Source organism: Pseudophryne corroboree, chromosome 10 (genome assembly GCF_028390025.1).
Source record: "Pseudophryne corroboree isolate aPseCor3 chromosome 10, aPseCor3.hap2, whole genome shotgun sequence".
In the NCBI taxonomy this organism is placed as follows: domain Eukaryota; kingdom Metazoa; phylum Chordata; class Amphibia; order Anura; family Myobatrachidae; genus Pseudophryne; species Pseudophryne corroboree.
Window position 1 is genome coordinate 14,250,610 of NC_086453.1, and position 21,003 is coordinate 14,271,612.

At 45.6% G+C, this 21,003-nt stretch overlaps 1 protein-coding gene across 1 annotated transcript in view; it reads right to left on the reverse strand.

Moving 5' to 3' along the window:
- Positions 1-599: 599 nt before the first annotated feature.
- ALDH4A1 (aldehyde dehydrogenase 4 family member A1) overlaps positions 600-21,003 on the reverse strand; it is a 55,745-nt gene continuing 35,341 nt past the window's right edge. The window contains exons 11-15 of the mRNA XM_063942125.1: positions 20,892-20,939; positions 18,603-18,755; positions 17,745-17,866; positions 15,536-15,654; positions 600-2,729 (exon numbers count right to left, since the gene is read on the reverse strand). Of these exons, the coding sequence (XP_063798195.1) occupies positions 2,617-2,729; positions 15,536-15,654; positions 17,745-17,866; positions 18,603-18,755; positions 20,892-20,939 (555 nt within the window). The 3' untranslated portion in view covers positions 600-2,616. The remainder of the gene's footprint in view (positions 2,730-15,535; positions 15,655-17,744; positions 17,867-18,602; positions 18,756-20,891; positions 20,940-21,003) is intronic.

The following is a 21,003-nucleotide window of genomic DNA, read 5'->3' on the forward strand; positions in this document are numbered from 1 at the left end:
ATCCTGTCACTGAGCTCTTCCTCATACATCAGCCGCAGACTCTCCCAGAGCGGATACTGTGTATAGCGTTATCCTATCACTGATCTCTTCCTCATACATCAGCCGCAGACTCTCCCAGAGCGGATACTGTGCATATCTTCATTCTTTTTAATTTGCACCCAATTTAATGGTAATGGGGTGAGAATCTGGAGAGTGGGGCGGCACAATAGTAGTAGAGAAGAGATTCTGACCCTGAACTTGCCTCCCCCAGGCTCCATGCAGCAGCTGATTGCAGGCGGTATTCCTTCTCCTTCCCCCGCATTGTTACAGCTACCAGTGGGCGATGACCGGAGTGTGAGGATTTGTTATTTGGCTCCACAGAGTCAAAAAAATATTAATTCGGGTCATTTCAGCCATTTCTACATTCCATTTGCGCCGGGTACATAACCCCACTGTATAACTGCAACAGAGAGGAACGCTGATATTCTGATTTATCATTGGCTTGATCCCTAGATTATCAACAGCTCTTGTAACAGTTACTCAAGCTTATATATGTATATATTATATATAATGACCAAAAGATACAGACATAAAATAAAATCCATATACTTGTTCAATAATACGTACACAACCGATGCTTTTTATTTACAATCAAGAGAGCGATTTAAAAAATAAAATGGTCTGAAATAGTGAAATAGGACGGAATAATGTAATGAATCTGGCAGTATAGCTCAGCCATGGCATCAGTAGTACACAGAGGCCTCATTATATACCATATATTGGGGGTCGTTCAGACCTGATCACACGCTAGTTTTTTTTTTTTGCTGCGCTGCGATCAGGTCAGAACTGCGCATGCACCGCAATGCGAACGTGTGTCGCACGGGTACAAAGCGGATCGTTGCTGTGTGATGGGTTTTATGAAGAATCCATTCGCACGGGCGATCGCAAGGAGAGTGACAGGTAGAGGGCTTTGTGGGTGGCAACTGACCGTTTTCTGGGAGTGTTTGGAAAAAAGCAGGAGTTTCCAAGTGTTTGCAGGGCGGGTGTCTGACGTCAATTCCGGGCCCGGACAGGCTGAAGTGATCGCAGCGGTTGAGTAAGTTCTGGGCAACTCAGAGACTGCACAAAACTTTTTTGTACCGCTTGGCTGCACATGTGATCGCACACTTGCAAAGCGAAAATACACTCCTCTATAGGCGGCGACTATCTGACCGCAGCGCTGCAAAAAAAACCTAGCGAGCGATCAGGTCTGAATTAGGCCCATTATATGCTGTAAGGAGGGAAGGCAGCTGTCTCGGCACATGTAAGTTTATTCATTTTAAAAATATATATATATATGTATATGTTTTCTTTTATGCAAAAATGTAAGTCAGTGTTATAACTAAATGCTGAAACATCACAATGGGGGTCATTCCGAGTTGTTCGCTAGCTGCTTTCGTTTGCTCTGCAGCGATGAGGGGGGAAAAACGGCACTTCTGCGCATGCAGCGCAATGCACACGCGCGCCGTACTATTACAACGAACGATGCAGTTTCACACAGGGTCTAGTGAAGCTTTTCAGTTGCACTGGTGGCCGCAGAGTGATTGACAGGAAGTGGGCGTTTCTGGGTGTCAACTGACCGTTTTCAGGGAGTGTTCGGAAAAACGCAGGCGTGCCAGGAAAAACCCAGGCGTGGCTGGGCGACCGCAGGGCGTGTTCTTGACGTCAAAACAGGAACTGAACAGTCTGAAGTGATTGCAAGCGCTGAGTAGGTTTTGAGCTACTCTAAAACTGCACAAAAAAAGTTTGCTGCCGCTCTGCGATCCTTTCGTTCGCACGTCTGCTAAGCTAAAATACACTCCCAGTGGCCGGCGGCCTAGCGTTTGCACGGCTGCTAAAAACTGCTAGCAAGCGATCAACTCGGAATGACCCCCAATGTCTTTAGGCGGAGGATGCATTTTAAAGATTTTTTTTCCAAACTGCTGGCGGAATGTGAGAAATGGGGAACCTAGAAATATCACATAAGTGCAATGACTTCTTCAAAAACTACAATGTGGCTTGTGGTTTGTAATGACGGAACAATATAACAGTGATGTCAGCAGCTGTGTGCGCCTGAATGAACAACACTTGAATTGCTCCATCGGGCACCATCTAGTGGCCACCAGTGCACAAAACACTTGATTTCCCTATATAATATATCCTTTTATTATATATATTTTCTATATTTCACCAAAGTGTCCTAAAAACATAATAAAGAACTTGTAGGATATGTAAGTGCTACCTGTTTATAGGAAGTTAACAGCAGGAAAAGAGAGACACAATATGGCTGCCTGCCAGCGCCGCCTCGATAAGAATTGTCAGGGGGGGCCTGACTGCAATTTGTCTCTTGCATTTCAAGGTGTCGGCGACGGTGCGCAATAGCGTTTGTACTGTGAGTAGGAAGACTTTCCAGGTTATCAGTTAAAAAATAAAAAATAATCCAGATTTTAAAATAAGTAAAAGACTGGTTTTAAAATACTGTTGTGCAGCGTTCGGGGTTAGTAGTCTGGAGACAGTATTGTCGTTCCATGAGGGTTTAACATCATTGGGAGAGCTCAGAGCATGTTTGCAGCCTGTTCCTCTGGTGAACACGTGTGCACACATGTATGAACGGCTGTCTCACTGCATGTAAGGGTACTTCCATTCCGTCAGGGGGACGTGGGTTTCTTTGATGACTTGGGGCGAGGTCCAGCGCAGGATGTAGTGTACGCCACCGGGTTTGTCGTTCGTACCTGTGAAGGAAGTAAATGAACAGTTCTGTAAGGCTGGCCAATGTCATGTTTCTGGAGGTTACAGCAGTGTTGGGCGGTGTTCCCTGTCCTGCCACTGGTACTAGCGAATCTGCCATTGGTGGGGGACCTTGGCCCGAGTAGATTTACATCGATATATCGTGTGGCGGCTGCGTGCTCTGAAGTGGACGGAATGCGTCCCGATGGTATGTGTAAATATGCAATGTTTATTTAGACTAAAAGTAGCAGAGACAATTCTCCGTGTATAAAATAAAGATTAATAAAACAGTATTTACTGAATGGGGTGAGGGCTATGGTCTCACTGCCTCCATTCTCAACGGGTTTCGTATTGACCCTAAGCCAAACGAAACGCGTTGGGTTACAACAGCATACATACAGGAATGAACGTGACCGCAGCCAGTGAGAAGTAAGGTAGGTACAGCAGCTGCAACCCCCGGCAGCAGCACAAGTAACACTGCCTCTAACCTCCTGGTATGCTGTGTATAGCAAGGGCCGCAGCCCTTACCCCAGGCAAGAGAGGCAATGAGATCCTCAGGGAACGTCTAACCAGGGACTGATGAAGGTCAGAAATGCAAGCACTGGCTTCCTGCAGCACAAACACTAATACAGCAGATATAAATACAAAGCTCATACCTGCATAATACAGAGTGGGGCTATGCCCATGAACTACTGACATCTGTATACTACCGGCATTTATACACTACTGACATCTGTATACAACCGGCACCTGTATACTACTGGCATTTATATACTACTGGCATCTGTGTACTACCGCCACCTGTATACTACTGGCATCTGTATACTATCGGCACCTGTATACTACTGGCATCTGTATACTACTGGCATTTATATACTACTGACATCTGTATACTATCGGCACCTGTATACTACTGACATCTGTATACTACCGGCATTTATACACTACTGACATCTGTATACAACCGGCACCTGTATACTACTGGCATTTATATACTACTGGCATCTGTGTACTACCGCCACCTGTATACTACTGGCATCTGTATACTATCGGCACCTGTATACTACTGGCATTTATATACTACTGACATCTGTATACTATCGGCACCTGTATACTACTGACATCTGTGTACTACTGACATCTGTGTACTACCAGTACCTGTATACTACTGCCATTTATATACTACTGACATCTGTATACTACCGGCACCTGTATACTACTGACATCTGTGTACTACCAGCACCTGTATACTACTGCCATTTATATACTACTGACATCTGTATACTACTGGCACCTGTATACTACTGACATCTGTGTACTACTGACATCTGTGTACTACCAGCACCTGCATACTACTGCCATTTATATACTACTGACATCTGTATACTACCGGCACCTGTATACTACTGACATCTGTGTACTACCAGCACCTGTATACTACTGCCATTTATATACTACTGACATCTGTATACTACCGGCACCTGTATACTACTGACATCTGTATACTACTGGCATTTATATACTACTGGCATCTGTGTACTACCGCCACCTGTATACTACTGGCATCTGTATACTATCGGCACCTGTATACTACCGGCACCTGTATACTACTGGCATTTATATACTACTGACATCTGTATACTACCGGCACCTGTATACTACTGACATCTGTATACTACTGGCATTTATATACTACTGGCATCTGTGTACTACCGCCACCTGTATACTACTGGCATCTGTATACTATCGGCACCTGTATACTACCGGCACCTGTATACTACTGGCATTTATATACTACTGACATCTGTATACTATCGGCACCTGTATACTACTGACATCTGTGTAATACTGACATCTGTGTACTACCAGCACCTGTATACTACTGCCATTTATATACTACTGACATCTGTATACTACTGGCACCTGTATACTACCAGCACCTGTATACTACTGCCATTTATACACAACTGACATCTGTATACTACCGGCACCTGTATACTACTGACATCTGTGTACTACTGACATCTGTGTACTACCAGCACCTGCATACTACTGACATCTGTATACTACCGGCACCTGTATACTACTGACATCTGTGTACTACTGACATCTGTGTACTACCAGCACCTGTATACTACTGCCATTTATATACTACTGACATCTGTATACTACCGGCACCTGTATACTACTGACATCTGTATACTACCGGCACCTGTATACTACTGGCATTTATATACTACTGGCATCTGTGTACTACCGGCACCTGTATACTACTGGCATCTGTGTACTACCGGCACCTGTATACTACCGGCACCTGTATACTACCGGCACCTGTGTACTACTGGCACCTGTATACTACTGGCATCTGTGTACTACCGACACCTGTATACTACTAGCATTTATATACTACTGACATCTGTATACTACTGGCACCTGTATACTGTACTACTGGCATTTATATACTACTTCCATCTGTATACTACCGGCACCTGTATACTACTGACATCTGTATACTACTGGCACCTGTATACTACTGGCACCTGTATACTACTGGCATTTATATACTACGGACATCTGTATACTGCCGGCACCTGTATACTACTGGCATTTATATACTACTGGCATTTATATACTACTGGCATCTGTGTACTACCGGCACCTGTATACTACCGGCATTTATATACTACGGACATCTGTATACTACCGGCATTTATATACTAAAGACATCTGTATACTACCGGCACCTGTATACTACTAACATCTGTATACTACCGGCACCTGTATACTACCGACATCTGTGTACTACTGACATCTGTGTACTACGGCACCTGTATACTACTGACATCTGTATACTACTGGCATCTGTGTACTACCGGCATCTGTATACTACTGCCATTTATATACTACTGACATCTGTATACTACCACCACCTCTATACAACTGACATCTGTATACTACCGGCATTTATATACTACTGACATCTGTATACTACTGACTACTGCCATTTATATATTACTGACATCTGTATACTACTGCCATTTATATACTACCGGCACCTGTATACTATTGCCATTTATATACTACTGACATCTGTATACTACCGGCACCTGTATACTATTGGCATTTATATACTACTGCCATTTATATACTACTGACATCTGTATACTACCGGCACCTGTAAACTATTGGCATTGATATACTACTGACATCTGTATACTACTGACTACTGCCATTTATATACTACTGCCATCTGTATACTACCGGCACCTGTATACTATTGGCATTTATATACTACTGCCATCTGTATACTACCGGCACCTGTATACTACTGACATCTGTATACTACTGACATCTGTGTACTACCGGCACCTGTATACTACTGGCATTTATATACTACTGACATCTGTATACTACCGGCACCTGTATACTACTGACATCTGTATACTACCGGCATTTATATACTACTGACATCTGTATACTACTGGCACCTGTATACTACTGGCATTTATATACTACTGACATCTGTATACTACCGGCACCTGTATACTACTGACATCTGTGTACTACTGACATCTGTATACTACTGACATCTGTATACTACTGGTATTTATATACTACTGACATCTGTATACTACCGGCATTTATATACTACTGTCATCTGTATACTATTGGCATTTATATACTACTGACATCTGTATACTATTGGCATTTATATACTACTGCCATTTATATACTACTGCCATCTGTACACTACCGGAACCTGTATACTATTGGCATTTATATACTACTGACATCTGTATACTACCGGCACCTGTATACTATTGGCATTTATATACTACTGACATCTGTATACTATTGCCATTGATATACTACTGACATCTGTATACTATTGCCATTGATATACTACTGACATATGTATACTACTGGCATCTGTATACTATTGGCATTTATATACTACTGCCATCTGTATACTACCAGCACCTGTATACTATTGGCATTTATATTCTACTGACATCTGTATACTGCCTGCATCTGTATACTACTAGCATTTATATACTACTGACATCTGTATACTACTGGCACCTGTATACTATTGGCATTTATATACTACTGACATGTGTATACTACTGGTATTTATATACTACTGACATCTGTATACTACCAGCACCTGTATACTATTGGCATTTATATTCTACTGACATCTTTATACTGCCTGCATCTGTATACTACTAGCATTTATATACTACTGACATCTGTATACTACTGGCACCTGTATACTATTGGCATTTATATACTACTGACATCTGTATACTATTGCCATTGATATACTACTGACATCTGTATACAACCTGCTATCTAACAGCCAAGTTGTGGCAGAAATCCAGATTTATAATCTTATCAGGCTTTATTTTATGGCGTGCATGTTGTAAACTCTGTTTTATGGTTGTTTAATTGTTGTACATTTTCGTTTTGTTGATTTTAACATCACTTTTCCTAATCCGCCTATCTCTGCCCCTTATCACCTGACGGAAAGCTGATTTCATTACTATTATTAACATATTTCATTATATTCACACAATGTCATTCGTCCTTCTTTTATACACCGCATTATATCTCTGCTGTTTTTAGTATAAATAAACATTTGTTATATTGAAATGCTCCGGTACACCCCACATAATTCCTCCTGACACACGTGACGTTATTACATGGGTATATAATATACTGACTGACTGACGTCGGTGCTAGAACCTCCGTCTTTGCCGCAACGAGGCCTCTTAGCTGCATTTACTGAGCGTAGGGACATTATATGATAATGGAAATCCTTTCTGATGTTTGACCTTTTTTTCTTCTAAATAACATTTTTCCCAGTGAGAGATACAGGTTGAGTATCCCATATCCAAATATTCCAAAATACGTAATATTCCGAAATACGGAATTTTTTGAGTGAGACTGAGATAGTGAAACCTTTGTTTTCTGATGGTACAATGGGGGTCATTCCGAGTTGATCGATAGCAGAAAATGTTTGCTGCACAGCGATGAAGCAAAAACTCGGCACTTCTGCACATGCGTATGCGGCACAGTGCGCACGCGCGACGTACTTTCACAACGGCCGATGTAGTTTCACACAGGGTCTAGCGAAACTTTTCAGTCGCACTGCTGGCCGCAGAGTGATTGACAGGAAGAGGGCGTTTCTGGGTGTCAACTGACCGTTTTCAGGGAGTGTTCGTAAAAACGCAGGCGTGCCAGGAAAAACGCAGGCGTGGCTGGACGAACGCTGTGCGGGTTTGTGATGTCAAATCAGGAACTGAACAGTCTGAAGTGATCACAAGCGCTGAGTAGGTCTCTGCGATAAAAACATGTGCACTTCTGCTAAGCTAAAATACACTCCCAGAGGGCGGCGGCATAGCGTTTGCACGGCTGCTAAAAACAGCTAGCGAGCGATCAACTCGGAATGACCACCAATGTACACACACTTTGTTTGATACACAAAGTTATTAAAAATATTGTATTAAATTACCTTCAGGCTGTGTATATAAGGTGTATATGAAATATAAATGCATTCTGTGCTTAGACTTAGGTCATGATATCTCATTATGGTATGCAATTATTCCAAAATACGGAAAAATCCCATATCCAAAATACTTCTGGTCCCAAGCATTTTGGATATGGGATACTCAACCTGTAATTAAAAGTGTGCTGTTCCTGATGCTTGTTAGCTAGTCTGAGATATAGGACAAATAAGTGGCAGCGTGCTGAGAGCAACCGCCGAATAATTTGACAAATAAAAAGCTGTGGTGGTATTCATGATTAGTTCCCTTTCACTTAAACATTCAGAGTGGTAAAAGTAGTAGTTAAACACCTGCTCAGTGGTACGCGTCTCGGCCAGCCTGTAAATACACAATAAGTAAAATACCATTAATACGGTGGTATTAATGGTCTGCAGTATCTTCAGTTTGGCCCAGAGCGTAGTAGACTGTTAGGTAGACTGCAGTCACATTGTATGAGCAGGATTCTCAGCTAAGCTGTGTACACACCTATACAATCCATGGCCTGATCACCCGATATCGGTTGAACGGATTGTCGATTGTATAGGTGTGTATACGGGAGCTTTAGCCGATAAACGGATTTTCTCTATCGTCCTAAGTGGATGCTGGGGTTCCTGAAAGGACCATGGGGAAATAGCGGCTCCGCAGGAGACAGGGCACAAAAAAGTAAAGCTTTTACCAGATCAGGTGGTGTGCACTGGCTCCTCCCCCTATGACCCTCCTCCAGACTCCAGTTAGATTTTGTGCCCGAACGAGAAGGGTGCAATCTAGGTGGCTCTCCTAAAGAGCTGCTTAGAGAAAGTTTAGCTTAGGTTTTTTACTTTACAGTGAGTCCTGCTGGCAACAGGATCACTGCAACGAGGGACTTAGGGGAGAAGTAGTGAACTCACCTGCGTGCAGAGTGGATTTGCTGCTTGGCTACTGGACACTAGCTCCAGAGGGACGATCACAGGTACAGCCTGGATGGTCACCGGAGCCGCGCCGCCGGCCCCCTTGCAGACGCTGAAGAGAGAAGAGGTCCAAAATCGGCGGCTGAAGACTCCTGAGTCTTCATAAAGGTAGCGCACAGCACTGCAGCTGTGCGCCATTTTCCTCTCAGCACACTTCACACAACAGTCACTGAGGGTGCAGAGCGCTGGGGGGGGCGCTCTGAGAGGCAAATAAAAACCTTATTAGAGGCAAAAAATACCTCACATATAGCCCACAGAGGCTATATGGAGATATTTAACCCCTGCCTAACTTCAAAAATAGCGGGAGACGAGCCCGCCGAAAAAGGGGCGGGGCCTATCTCCTCAGCACACAGCGCCATTTTCTCTCACAGAAAAGCTGGAGAGAAGGCTCCCAGGCTCTCCCCTGCACTGCACTACAGAAACAGGGTTAAAACAGAGAGGGGGGGCACTGATTTTGGCGATATTGTATATATATAAAAGATGCTATAAGGGAGAAACACTTATATAAGGTTGTCCCTATATAATTATAGCGTTTTTGGTGTGTGCTGGCAGACTCTCCCTCTGTCTCCCCAAAGGGCTAGTGGGTCCTGTCCTCTGTCAGAGCATTCCCGGTGTGTGTGCTGTGTGTCGGTACGTGTGTGTCGACATGTATGAGGACGATGTTGGTGAGGAGGCGGAGAAATTGCCTGTAATGGTGATGTCACTCTCTAGGGAGTCGACACCGGAATGGATGGCTTATTTAGAGAATTACGTGAGAATGTCAACACGCTGCAAGGTCGGTTGACGACATGAGACGGCCGACAATCTATTAGGACCGGTCCAGGCGTCTCAGAAACACCGTCAGGGGTTTTAAAAACGCCCATTTACCTCAGTCGGTCGACACAGACACAGACACGGACACTGAATACAGTGTCGACGGTGAATAAACAAACGTATTTCTCATTAGGGCCACACGTTAAGGGCAATGAAGGAGGTGTTACGTGTTTCTGATACTACAAGTACCACAAGAAAGGGTATTATGTGGGAGTGAAAAAACTACCTGTAGTTTTTCCTGAATCAGATAAAATAAAATGAAGTGTGTGATGATGCGTAGGGTTACCCCGATAGCAAATATTGGCGTTATACCCTTTCCCGCCAGAAATTAGGGTACGTTGGGAAACACCCCTTAGGGTGATAAGGCGCCCACACGCTTATCAAGTGGCGTTACCGTCTCCAGATACGGCCGCCCTCAAGGAGCCAGCTGATAGGAAGCTGGAAAAATATCCTAAAAAGTATATACACACATACGGTGGTTATACTGCGACCAGCGATCGCCATCAGCCTGGAGATGCAGTGCTGGGTTGGCTTGGTCGGATTCCCTGACTGAAAATATTTTATTCATGTAGAGCATTTAATAGGATGCATTCTATATATATGTATGTGAGATGCACAGAGGGATATTTGCTCTCTGGCATCAAGATAAGTGCGTTGTCCATATCTCCCAGAAGATGTCAGGGACACGACAGTGGTCAGGTGATACAGATCCCATACGGCAGATGGAAGTATTGCTGTATAAAGGGAAGGAGTTATTTGGGGGTCGGTCCATCGGACCTGGGGACCACAGCAACAGCTGGGAAATCCAACCTTTTTTACCCCAAGTTACATCTCAGCTAAAAAAGACACCGTCTTTTCAGCCTCAATCTTTCCTTTCCCATGAGGGCATGCAGGCAAAAGGCCAGTCATATCTGCCCAGACATAGAGGTAAGGGAAGTAGACTGCAGCAGGCAGCCCTTTCCCAGGAAAAGAAGCCCTCCACCGCGTCTGCCAAGTCCTCAGCATGACGCTGGGGCCGTGCAAGCGGACTCAAGGTGGGGGGGTAGTCTCAAGAGTCTCAGGGCGCAGTGGGATCACTCGCAAGTTGACCCCTAGATCGTACGAGTATTATCCCAGGGGTAAAGATTGGAGAGTCGAGACATCTTCTCCTCGCAGGTCCCTGAAGTCTGCTTTACCAACGGCTCCCTCCGACAGGGAGGCAGCATTGGAAACAATTCACAAGCTGTATATCCAGCAGGTGATAATCAAAGTACCCCTCCTACGACAAGGAAAAGGGTATTATTTTTCCACACTATATTGTGGTACTGAAGCCAGACGGCTTGGTGACACATAGTCTAAATCTAAAATGTTTTGAACACTTACATAAAAGGTTCAAATCGAGATAAAGTCACTCAGAGCAGTGATAGCGAACCGGAAAAAAGGGGACTATATGGTGTCCCTGGACATCAAGGATTACCTCCATGTCCAAATTTTGTCCTTCTCATCAAGGGTACCTCTGGTTCGTGGTACAGAACTGTCAATATCAGTTTCAGACGATGCCGTTTGAATTATCCACGGCACCCCGGGCCTTTTTACCAAGGTAATGGCCGAAAAGATGTTTCTTCAAAGAAAAAAGGCATCTAAATTATCCCTTACTTGCACGACCTAAAAAGGGCAAGTTCCAGAGAACAGTTGGAGGTCGGAAGAGCACTATCTAAAGTAGTTCTTCGACGGCACGACTGGATTCTAAATATTCCAAGAATCGCAGCTGTTTTCCGACGATACGTCTGCTGTTCCTAGGGATGATTCTGGACACGGTTCAGAAAAAGGTTTTTCTTCCCGAGGAAAAAGCCAAGGAGTTATCCGACCTGTCAGGAACCTCCTAAAACCAGGAAAGGTGTCTGTACATCAATGCACAAGAGTCCTGGAAAAAATGGTGGCTTTTTACGAAGCAATTCCATTCGGCAGATTCCATGCAAGAATTTTCCAAAGGGATCTGTTGGACAAATGGTCAGGGTCGCATCCTCAGATGCACCTGCGAATAACCCTGTCGCCAAGGACAAGGGTATATCTTCTGTGGTGGTTGCAAAAGGCTCATCTATTGGAGGGCCGCAGATTCGGCATACAGGATTTGATCCTGGTGACCACGGACGCCAGCCTGAGAGGTTGGGGAGCAGTCACACAAGGAAGAAACTTCCAGGGGGTATGGACGAACCTGGAAAAGTCTCTTCACATAAACATTCTGGTACTAAGAGCAATCTAAAATGCTCTAAGCCAGGCGGAACCACTCCTGCAAGGAAAACCGGTGTTGATTCAGTCGGACAACATCACGGCGGTCGCCCATGTAAACAGACAGGGCGGCACAAGAAGCAGGAGTGCAATGGCAGAAGCTGCCAAGATTCTTCGCTGGGCGGAGAATCACGTAATAGCACTGTCAGCAGTGTTCTTCCCGGGCGTGGACAACTGGGAAGCAGACTTCCTCAGCAGACACGATATTCACCCGGGAGAGGGGGGTCTTCATCCAGAAGTCTTCCACATGCTAATAAACTGTTGGGAAAGACCAATGGTAGACATGATGGCGTCTCGCCTCAACAAGAAACTGGTCAAGTATTGCGCCAGGTCAAGAGATCCACAGGCAATAGCTGTGGACGCACTGGTAACACCTTGGGTGTACAAATCAGTATATGTGTTTCCTCCTCTGCCTCTCATACCAAAGGTATTGAAGATTATACGGTGAGGAGGAGTAAGAACAATACTAGTGGCTCCGGATTGGCCAAGAAGGACTTGGTACCCGGAACTTCAAGAGTTGGTCACGGACGACCCGTGCCCTCTACTTCTGAGAAGGGACCTGCTACAACAGGGTCCCTGTCTCTTTCAAGACTTACCGCGGCTGCGTTTGACGGCATGGCGGTTGAACGCCAGATCCTAAAAGGGAAAGGCATTCCAGAAGAAGTCATTCCTACCTTGATTAAGGCAAGGAAGGAAGTCACCGCGAAACATTATCACCGCATTTGGCGAAAATATGTCGCGTGGTGCGAGGATCGGAGTGTTCCGACGGAGGAATTTCAACTGGGTCGTTTCCTACATTTCCTACAATCAGGATTGTCTATGGGTCTCAAATTGAGATCTATTAAGGTTCAAATTTCGGCCCTGTCAATATTCTTCCAAAAAGAATTGGCCTCAGTTCCTGAGGTACAGACTTTTGTTAAAGGAGTACTGCATATACAGCCTCCTGTGGTGCCTCCGGTGGCACCGTGGGATCTAAATGTAGTTTTAGATTTCCTCAAATCCCATTGGTTTGAACCATTGAAAAAGGTGGATTTTAAATATCTCACATGGAAAGTGACTATGTTACTGGCCCTGGCTTCCGCCAGGAGAGTATCTGAATTGGCGGCTTTATCTTATAAAAGCCCTTATCTAATCTTCCATTCGGATAGGGCAGAACTGAGGACTCGTCCGCATTTTCTCCCTAAGGTGGTATCAGCGTTTCACCTGAACCAACCTATTGTGGTGCCTGCGGCCACTGGCGACTTGGAGGACTCCAAGTTGTTGGACGTTGTCAGAGCCTTAAAAATATACATACTATATGCACCCAACAAGTTGGGTGCCCCTGCTTCTAAGCAGACGATTGCTCGTTGGATTTGTAACACAATTCAACTTGCTCATTCTGTGGCAGGCCTGCCACAGCCTAAATCTGTTAAGGCCCATTCCACAAGGAAGGTGGGCTCATCTTGGGCGGCTGCCCGAGGGGTCTCGGCATTACAATTCTGCCGAGCAGCTACGTGGTCGGGGGAAAACACGTTTGTAAAATTCTACAAATTTGATACCCTGGCAAAAGAGGACTTGGAATTCTCTCATTCGGTGCTGCAGAGTCATCCGCACTCTCCCGCCCGTTTGGGAGCTTTGGTATAATCCCCATGGTCCTTTCAGGAACCCCAGCATCCACTTAGGACGATAGAGAAAATAAGAATTTACTTACCGATAATTCTATTTCTCGGAGTCCGTAGTGGATGCTGGGCGCCCATCCCAAGTGCGGATTATCTGCAATACGTACATAGTTATTGTTAACAAATTCGGGTTATATTGTTAAGGAGCCATCTTTAAGAGGCTCTTTCTGTTATCATACTGTTAACTGGGTTTAGATCACAAGTTGTACGGTGTGATTGGTGTGGCTGGTATGAGTCTTACCCGGGATTCAGATTGCCTCCCTTATTGTGTACGCTCGTCCGGGCACAGTACCTAACTGGAGTCTGGAGGAGGGTCATAGGGGGAGGAGCCAGTGCACACCACCTGATCTGGTAAAAGCTTTACTTTTTTGTGCCCTGTCTCCTGCGGAGCCGCTATTTCCCCATGGTCCTTTCAGGAACCCCAGCATCCACTACGGACTCCGAGAAATAGAATTATCGGTAAGTAAATTCTTATTATAACGCTCCTGCTGCGGTCGGGGGGGTCATTCCGAGCTGATCGTAGCTGTGCGGATCTTCTTCCCTGACATACGGGGGGACACCCAGCACAGGGCCAGTCCGCCCCGCATGTCAGTGCCGGCCCCCCCCCCCTCGCAGAAGTGCAAAGACATCGCACAGCGGTGATGCCTTTGCACTTCAACAGTAGCTCCCGGCCAGCGCAGCTTTAGCGTGTTGGCCGGGAGCTACTCATCGTTCCCCGGCCTGCAGCGGCTGCGTGTGACGTCACCCAGCCGCTGCGGCCCGCCCCCCATTTGGTCCGGCCACGCCTGTGTTGGCCGGACCGAACCCACGAAATGGCGGCCAAACGCCGCTGTTCCGCCCCCTCCCGCCCAGCGATCGCCTCTGCCTGATTGACGCCTGATCGCATCCCTGCTACGGCCTTCGGCCATCTGACATGCGCCGGCGCACTACGGCGCCGGTGCATACGCAGCAGGGACCCTTTTACTCTGCTGCGTTAAAACGATAAAGAATGACCCCCGGGATCGGAAAGTTGCAACTTATGTGCTGGTTATTATTCGTCTCCCTAACTCCCCAATCCTATAGCAGCCCGCACACCCTGAGCTATATCCAGCATGGGGTGTAGTATGGTATGCCGGCGCTCGGGCTCCCGGCGACCAGCATACCGGCGCCGGGAGCCCGACCGCCGGCATACCGACAGCGTGGCGAGCGCAAGAGAGCCCCTTGCGGGCTCGCTGCGCTCGCCACGCTACGGGCATGGTGGCGCGCTACGCGCGCCACACTGTTTTATTCTCCCTCCAGGGGGGTTGTGGACCCCCACGAGGGAGAATAGCTGTCGGTATGCCGGGTGTCGGGATTCCGGCGCAGGTATACTGTGCGCCGGGATCCCGACATTCGGCATACAGAAGACCACCCTCCAGCATGGTGTGTGTACGGGTCTCGTAGGCGGTTCACGGGGGTGATACAGCATTCAGCTGATTGGCAGCGTTTCCGGATCAGCTGAGTGATCACTAAGGCGTTTGCCCAGATGAAGGCACGACACATAAGTATGGAGAAACGATTGATGTGCGTCATAGGCGTTCTGCGTCCTGTAACTCACCCGACGCCCGGGACCCTCCAAACGGCTGCTGGGCCACCACCGCCCCTGTGGATTTGTCGTTGATATAGAAGTTACCAGCCGCGTTCCGCAGGATCTCTGTCGCCTCACGCACAACGTTCCTAGTTACAAATGAAAGATAAGTGATCACATGACTGTCAGCACGTGCCCTGTACGACCTTAATGCCCCCAAACCCTGATGTCCGCAATATAAGCAAGAAAAAAAGCCATTTGTTTCCCCCAGCACCCTGAATCATAACCGTAACCAGATATAAATTCCACATGATAACAGAATTCAGAGATCTTCGTTACACATATTTGCGCAAATGTGTGAATAAGCCCCAAAGCCGCATCAAGGCGTCTCTGTATATTTGGGGTCCCTAGCGCTATATCTAGGTGCATGGTGTGGCACCCCAAAATACCAGCATAAGCCAGAAAGCCCAGCGTGGCATACCAGTGAAAAAACTATAGTGTTAATAAATTAGTATTTAGGAAGCCGAAGCTATAGAGAAAGTTATACAAAATGAAATGCAATTAAAATGGAGAAATAGTGTTAAGAAATTAATAAGTGAAAAGTGTTAATAGAATGTAAAGGTATGCCACACTAAGGCCATCCAGCTCAGCCAGTCCAGAGGCACCACACCTCACACCTCCATTACCCCAATGTGGGTCTAGGATTAACCAGCAAGGAGCCACATGATAATGGCTCCTTACTACAATATGTCTAAGCTAAGAGCTACCTACCTTGGAGCAACCCCATAATGCTCCCTGTGGCATGTCAGGGCCTGCACCTCCTCCTAATGCAGGAACCTCTCTGCCTCTCACAACAAACACATATATTGGTAGATGCTCAATTAGCTTAGTGATATCATTCAGGTGCTCGAAAGGGAGGGGTATTTCTAAGCAAGAAAAAAAGCCATTTGTTTCCCCCAGCACCCTGAATCATAACCGTAACCAGATATAAATTCCACATGATAACAGAATTCAGAGATCTTCGTTACACATATTTGCGCAAATGTGTGAATAAGCCCCAAAGCCGCATCAAGGTAGGTGGTGTGAGGTGTGGTGCCTCTGGACTGGCTGAGCTGGATGGCCTTAGTGTGGCATACCTTTACATTCTATTAACACTTTTCACTTATTAATTTCTTAACACTATTTCTCCATTTTAATTGCATTTCATTTTGTATAACTTTCTCTATAGCTTCGGCTTCCTAAATACTAATTTATTAACACTATAGTTTTTTCACTGGCATGCCACGCTGGGCTTTCTGGCTTATGCTGGTATTTTGGGGTGCCACACCATGCACCTAGATATAGCGCTAGGGACCCCAAATATACAGAGACGCCTTGATGCGGCTTTGGGGCTTATTCACACATTTGCGCAAATATGTGTAACGAAGATCTCTGAATTCTGTTATCATGTGGAATTTATATCTGGTTACGGTTATGATTCAGGGTGCTGGGGGAAACAAATGGCTTTTTTTCTTGCTCAGAAATACCCCTCCCTTTCGAGCACCTGAATGATATCACTAAGCTAATTGAGCATCTACCAATATATGTGTCCGCAATATAACCCTGACCGTCCATAACACAATGAAAGTAAGCTGAACTGTGCGCGCACTTTCTGACGTCCAATTCACACCAGTGTCACAGTCGCCTGTAGCGCTCAGAAACGTTAACGTTAGCGAACACGATACTGAATATGCTACAAGGTGTTCTCTGTGCTTCAATCAATATACATGTTTTCCGGTGTGTACAGCGCCTAGTACAGGAATGAAGAATAGCGTCAGCGGCTACATGGCGGAAATCACTCGCGGGATTCCCAGAGCTGGCAGCGTCTGTATCTTACAAATGGAACAGACTCATTTATTGGTCTGTGGAACTCAGGCTGGTTACACATGACCCTGAGACGCGTGCGGGTCAGCGCTGTAAAACCATATACAGCAATCGGGCTGATAGTGAGCTTACAGATACCTCATACAGAGGCCATAAAGATAATTCTTGCAGCACAGGGTGTGTACGTAGCCGTTTCCAGCGGTATCACTTACACTTTACAGGGGTGATGCCATCATGTACTGTATATACTACATCCTGCCTACTGTATACGCCAAATGACGGTGTATTACACAGGAGCCTGACAGTCGTACTGTACATGACGAGACCCCTGTTCTTCTATCATTCCCTGAGCTATAACCGTGATTGCACAACTTACTTATCCTGGGCAAACACTGCCCCCGTGAGGCCATATGGGGAACTGGAGTCTATCAGCTGCAGAACCTCTTTGTATTTATTTTCTGGATACACGTAAACTGCTAGCACTGGTCCGAATATTTCCTGCAGGAAGAGAGATCACAGTGTATAGGCATGACCCTTACATGGAAACCTACACAACGTACAAGTGTCTGTACTCAATGGGGGTCATTCCGAGTTGATCGTTCGCTAGCTGTTTATAGCAGCCGTGCAAACGCTATGCCGCCGCCCTCTGGGAGTGTATTTTAGCTTAGCAGAAGTGTGAACGAAAGGATCGCAGAGCGGCGACAACGTTTTTTTGTGCAGTGTCAGAGTAGCTCCAGACCTACTCAGCGCTTGCGATCACTTCAGACTGTTTAGTTCCGGAATTGACGTCACACACCCGCCCAGCGTTCGCCCAGCCACGCCTGCGTTTTTCCTACCACGCCTGCGTTTTTTCGAACACTCCCTGAAAACGGTCAGTTGCCACCCAGAAACGCCCACTTCATGTCAATCACTCTGCGGCCAGCAGTGCGACTGAAAAGCTTCGCTAAACCTTGTGTGAAACTACATCGTTCGTTGTGAAAGTATGTTGCGCGTGCGCATTGCGCCGCATATGCATGCGCAGAAGTGGCTTTTTTTTGCATCATCGCTGCGCAGCGAACATTTTCAGCTAGCGATCAACTCGGATTGACCCCCATTGTACAGTGCTGCATAAGAATGGAAAGTGTACACCTTATACAGAGATACATAATGGCAGGACACACACACACAGACTCCGAAAGTGGGCGAGTCTGTGTGCACACGTCCCGTCACTTCATATAACACAGGGTCCCCTTACCTCCAACATTATTTTCTCCTTGGGATCTTTGCTCTCGATTATAGTGGGCTCCACGAAATACCCCTCTTTGTCGCTGCAGGTGCCTCCGGCCAGGATAGTGAGGTTGGGCGACTGCTCGGCGTGCTTTATCCATCCCTGTATCCGCCTGAACGACTAGTGGGTGACAGAGAATAGGTGACATTATTCCTGTACTCCTGCCGCTTACATAGCAATCAGCGCTGTACAGTACAGGTGGGAGAGGCGGGCGGGGGGGGGGTGTAGCTGTAATAGACTCGCTGCCTATTCACATTCACAGCAATGAGTCAAATTAGAAATACTGAGAAGTAAACTTCAGAAAATAGCTTTTACTCATTTAGCCGACCACAGAAACTTCCCCCAAAAAAATTCGGCCCGATTTCAGGGTGTGAGGATTATGAAGTACGTCCTTTTCTGAACGTTTCCTTCCGTTACACAGGCTGGAGCAATGATATGTTTCAGTCGAGTTATTGTTTTGTGTGTTTGTTTTTTCATACCTATTCTTTAGTTTGTAACCAGGGGGCACTTGTGGCATCACAATAGTATACAATAGTATAAGTCATTATAAGGGGCGTCTGATCAGTGTGCCAGGCTGATTCAATCAGTGAAGGTTAACCCACACGTTAATCCCCGATGGTGTACTCTTCCTTGCAGCTGCTAAAGTTTGTGAAGTCCGCCAGATAAAGGCACCATCAGTAGTTAACGTAACGTGGGGGGAGGGGGGGAGGGTAATGCTTTATCTTAATTACATTACATATAAAAAAAATAAGCAATAATTGATTATGTAAATGTTAATTCTCTCTTGTTTTAGTACTGGACAGCAGACACTTTTGTGTCTATCTGGGCGACTCACTCCCAGCTTTACAGATACAGTATGGACACTCATTATTCCCCAGAATCCTTTGCAGTGTTACTTCTGTTCCATGGGGTTGGATGGGGACGGTTTGTGAATCATTGCACAGACTGATAATGGGATTGAGGTCTGGGCTTTGTATGGGCCTCCCCAGGACATTACGGGTTTTTTTTTGTTAAACTCTCCAATGAGGCGTTTGCTGTAATCTTTGGGCCATATAAATAGTCTCCCGAATCTCTTTGGTGACATATCCTACAACACTTCTCTCTAGGAGGGAGATTTATCAAATCCTGAAGAGAGATAAAGAGGAGAAAGATAAAGTGCCAGCCAATCAGCTCCTGTCATATAACATGCTGTGTTTGAAAAATGAACAGATCTGATTAGTTGCTACATTATCTCTCCCCACGCTTTGATAACCCCCCCCCCCCCCCCTTATATCTTGCCCTTTCCATTTTACCCTCTGAAAGTTTTGCATCCCCAGAAGCTGAGAATCCCCCATAGTACTGTGCTCCAGACATCGTGCTTTGCAGCAGGTAGAGTGGAATGATGCGTAGTGTCAGGCTTGCAGTAAAGCAACTACTTAGCGCTGAAAGTTCAATGTTGGTCTCATCAGATCATACAATCTTCTTGTACTTTGTATACGGGTCTCCCACATGCTTTGTGGCTAACCGTACGTGCCTGGCTGCTGTTGTACCATGCACAGTTTGGAGAACACCACTGGCCTCACTAACAAGTGCCCCATTTTACATGGATGTTCCGTTTTGGAGGATGAACAATTTCTTTATGATGGACTGATAGTGTGCTGTAGAATATTAAAAGTCTGAAATTGATTGGTGCTTTTGAATAACTCTCTCATTGGCTTTTGAATGTTCTCTGGTTTTCATGATGAAGCTCATTTAAAATTAAATTAGCCAACTGTGACACCATTCACATACAGCTGATTTTAAAACACCCTAGAGTCCATTACATTAATATGATGTGACATATGATTCCCCCGTGGGTTATTTAGGTGTTTTAATGCAAATGGGGTGAGTGCTTGTTTTTGGTAGGGACTGTATATTCATGTTACTTGTGAATATATATAGTATGTGTGAAGAATCATACATCAGTGGCTGGGTCCTAATGGATGGACAGGCTGCATTCTAATGAATTTTGAGGCAGTGACAATATAACGGCGAAGATGAGCACACTTTAAAGACAAAGAGGGGGCTTTGCGTTTAAGTGCAGAACTCCTCCTCTTGGTTACTGAAAAGGATTCTGGGTGCTTATGTTAGACTATAAAGATTAGCCTCATTTACCATAAGATCTTCTCAATGACCAAAATAAATGCAATTTTCGAAATAATGCAGGAAATATAGGAAGTAAATATCGGACACGTTCAGCGTATCTGCCACCCAGATAACACAAATCCCGCTACTTGCCTTCTCATCAATAACGGCAGACATGAAGGTGCTGAAGTCATCTGCAGGCTGGGAATTAAAGCAGAGAAACCAGATCAGAGAGTTTCCGCATCATTAATATGTTACCCAAAGC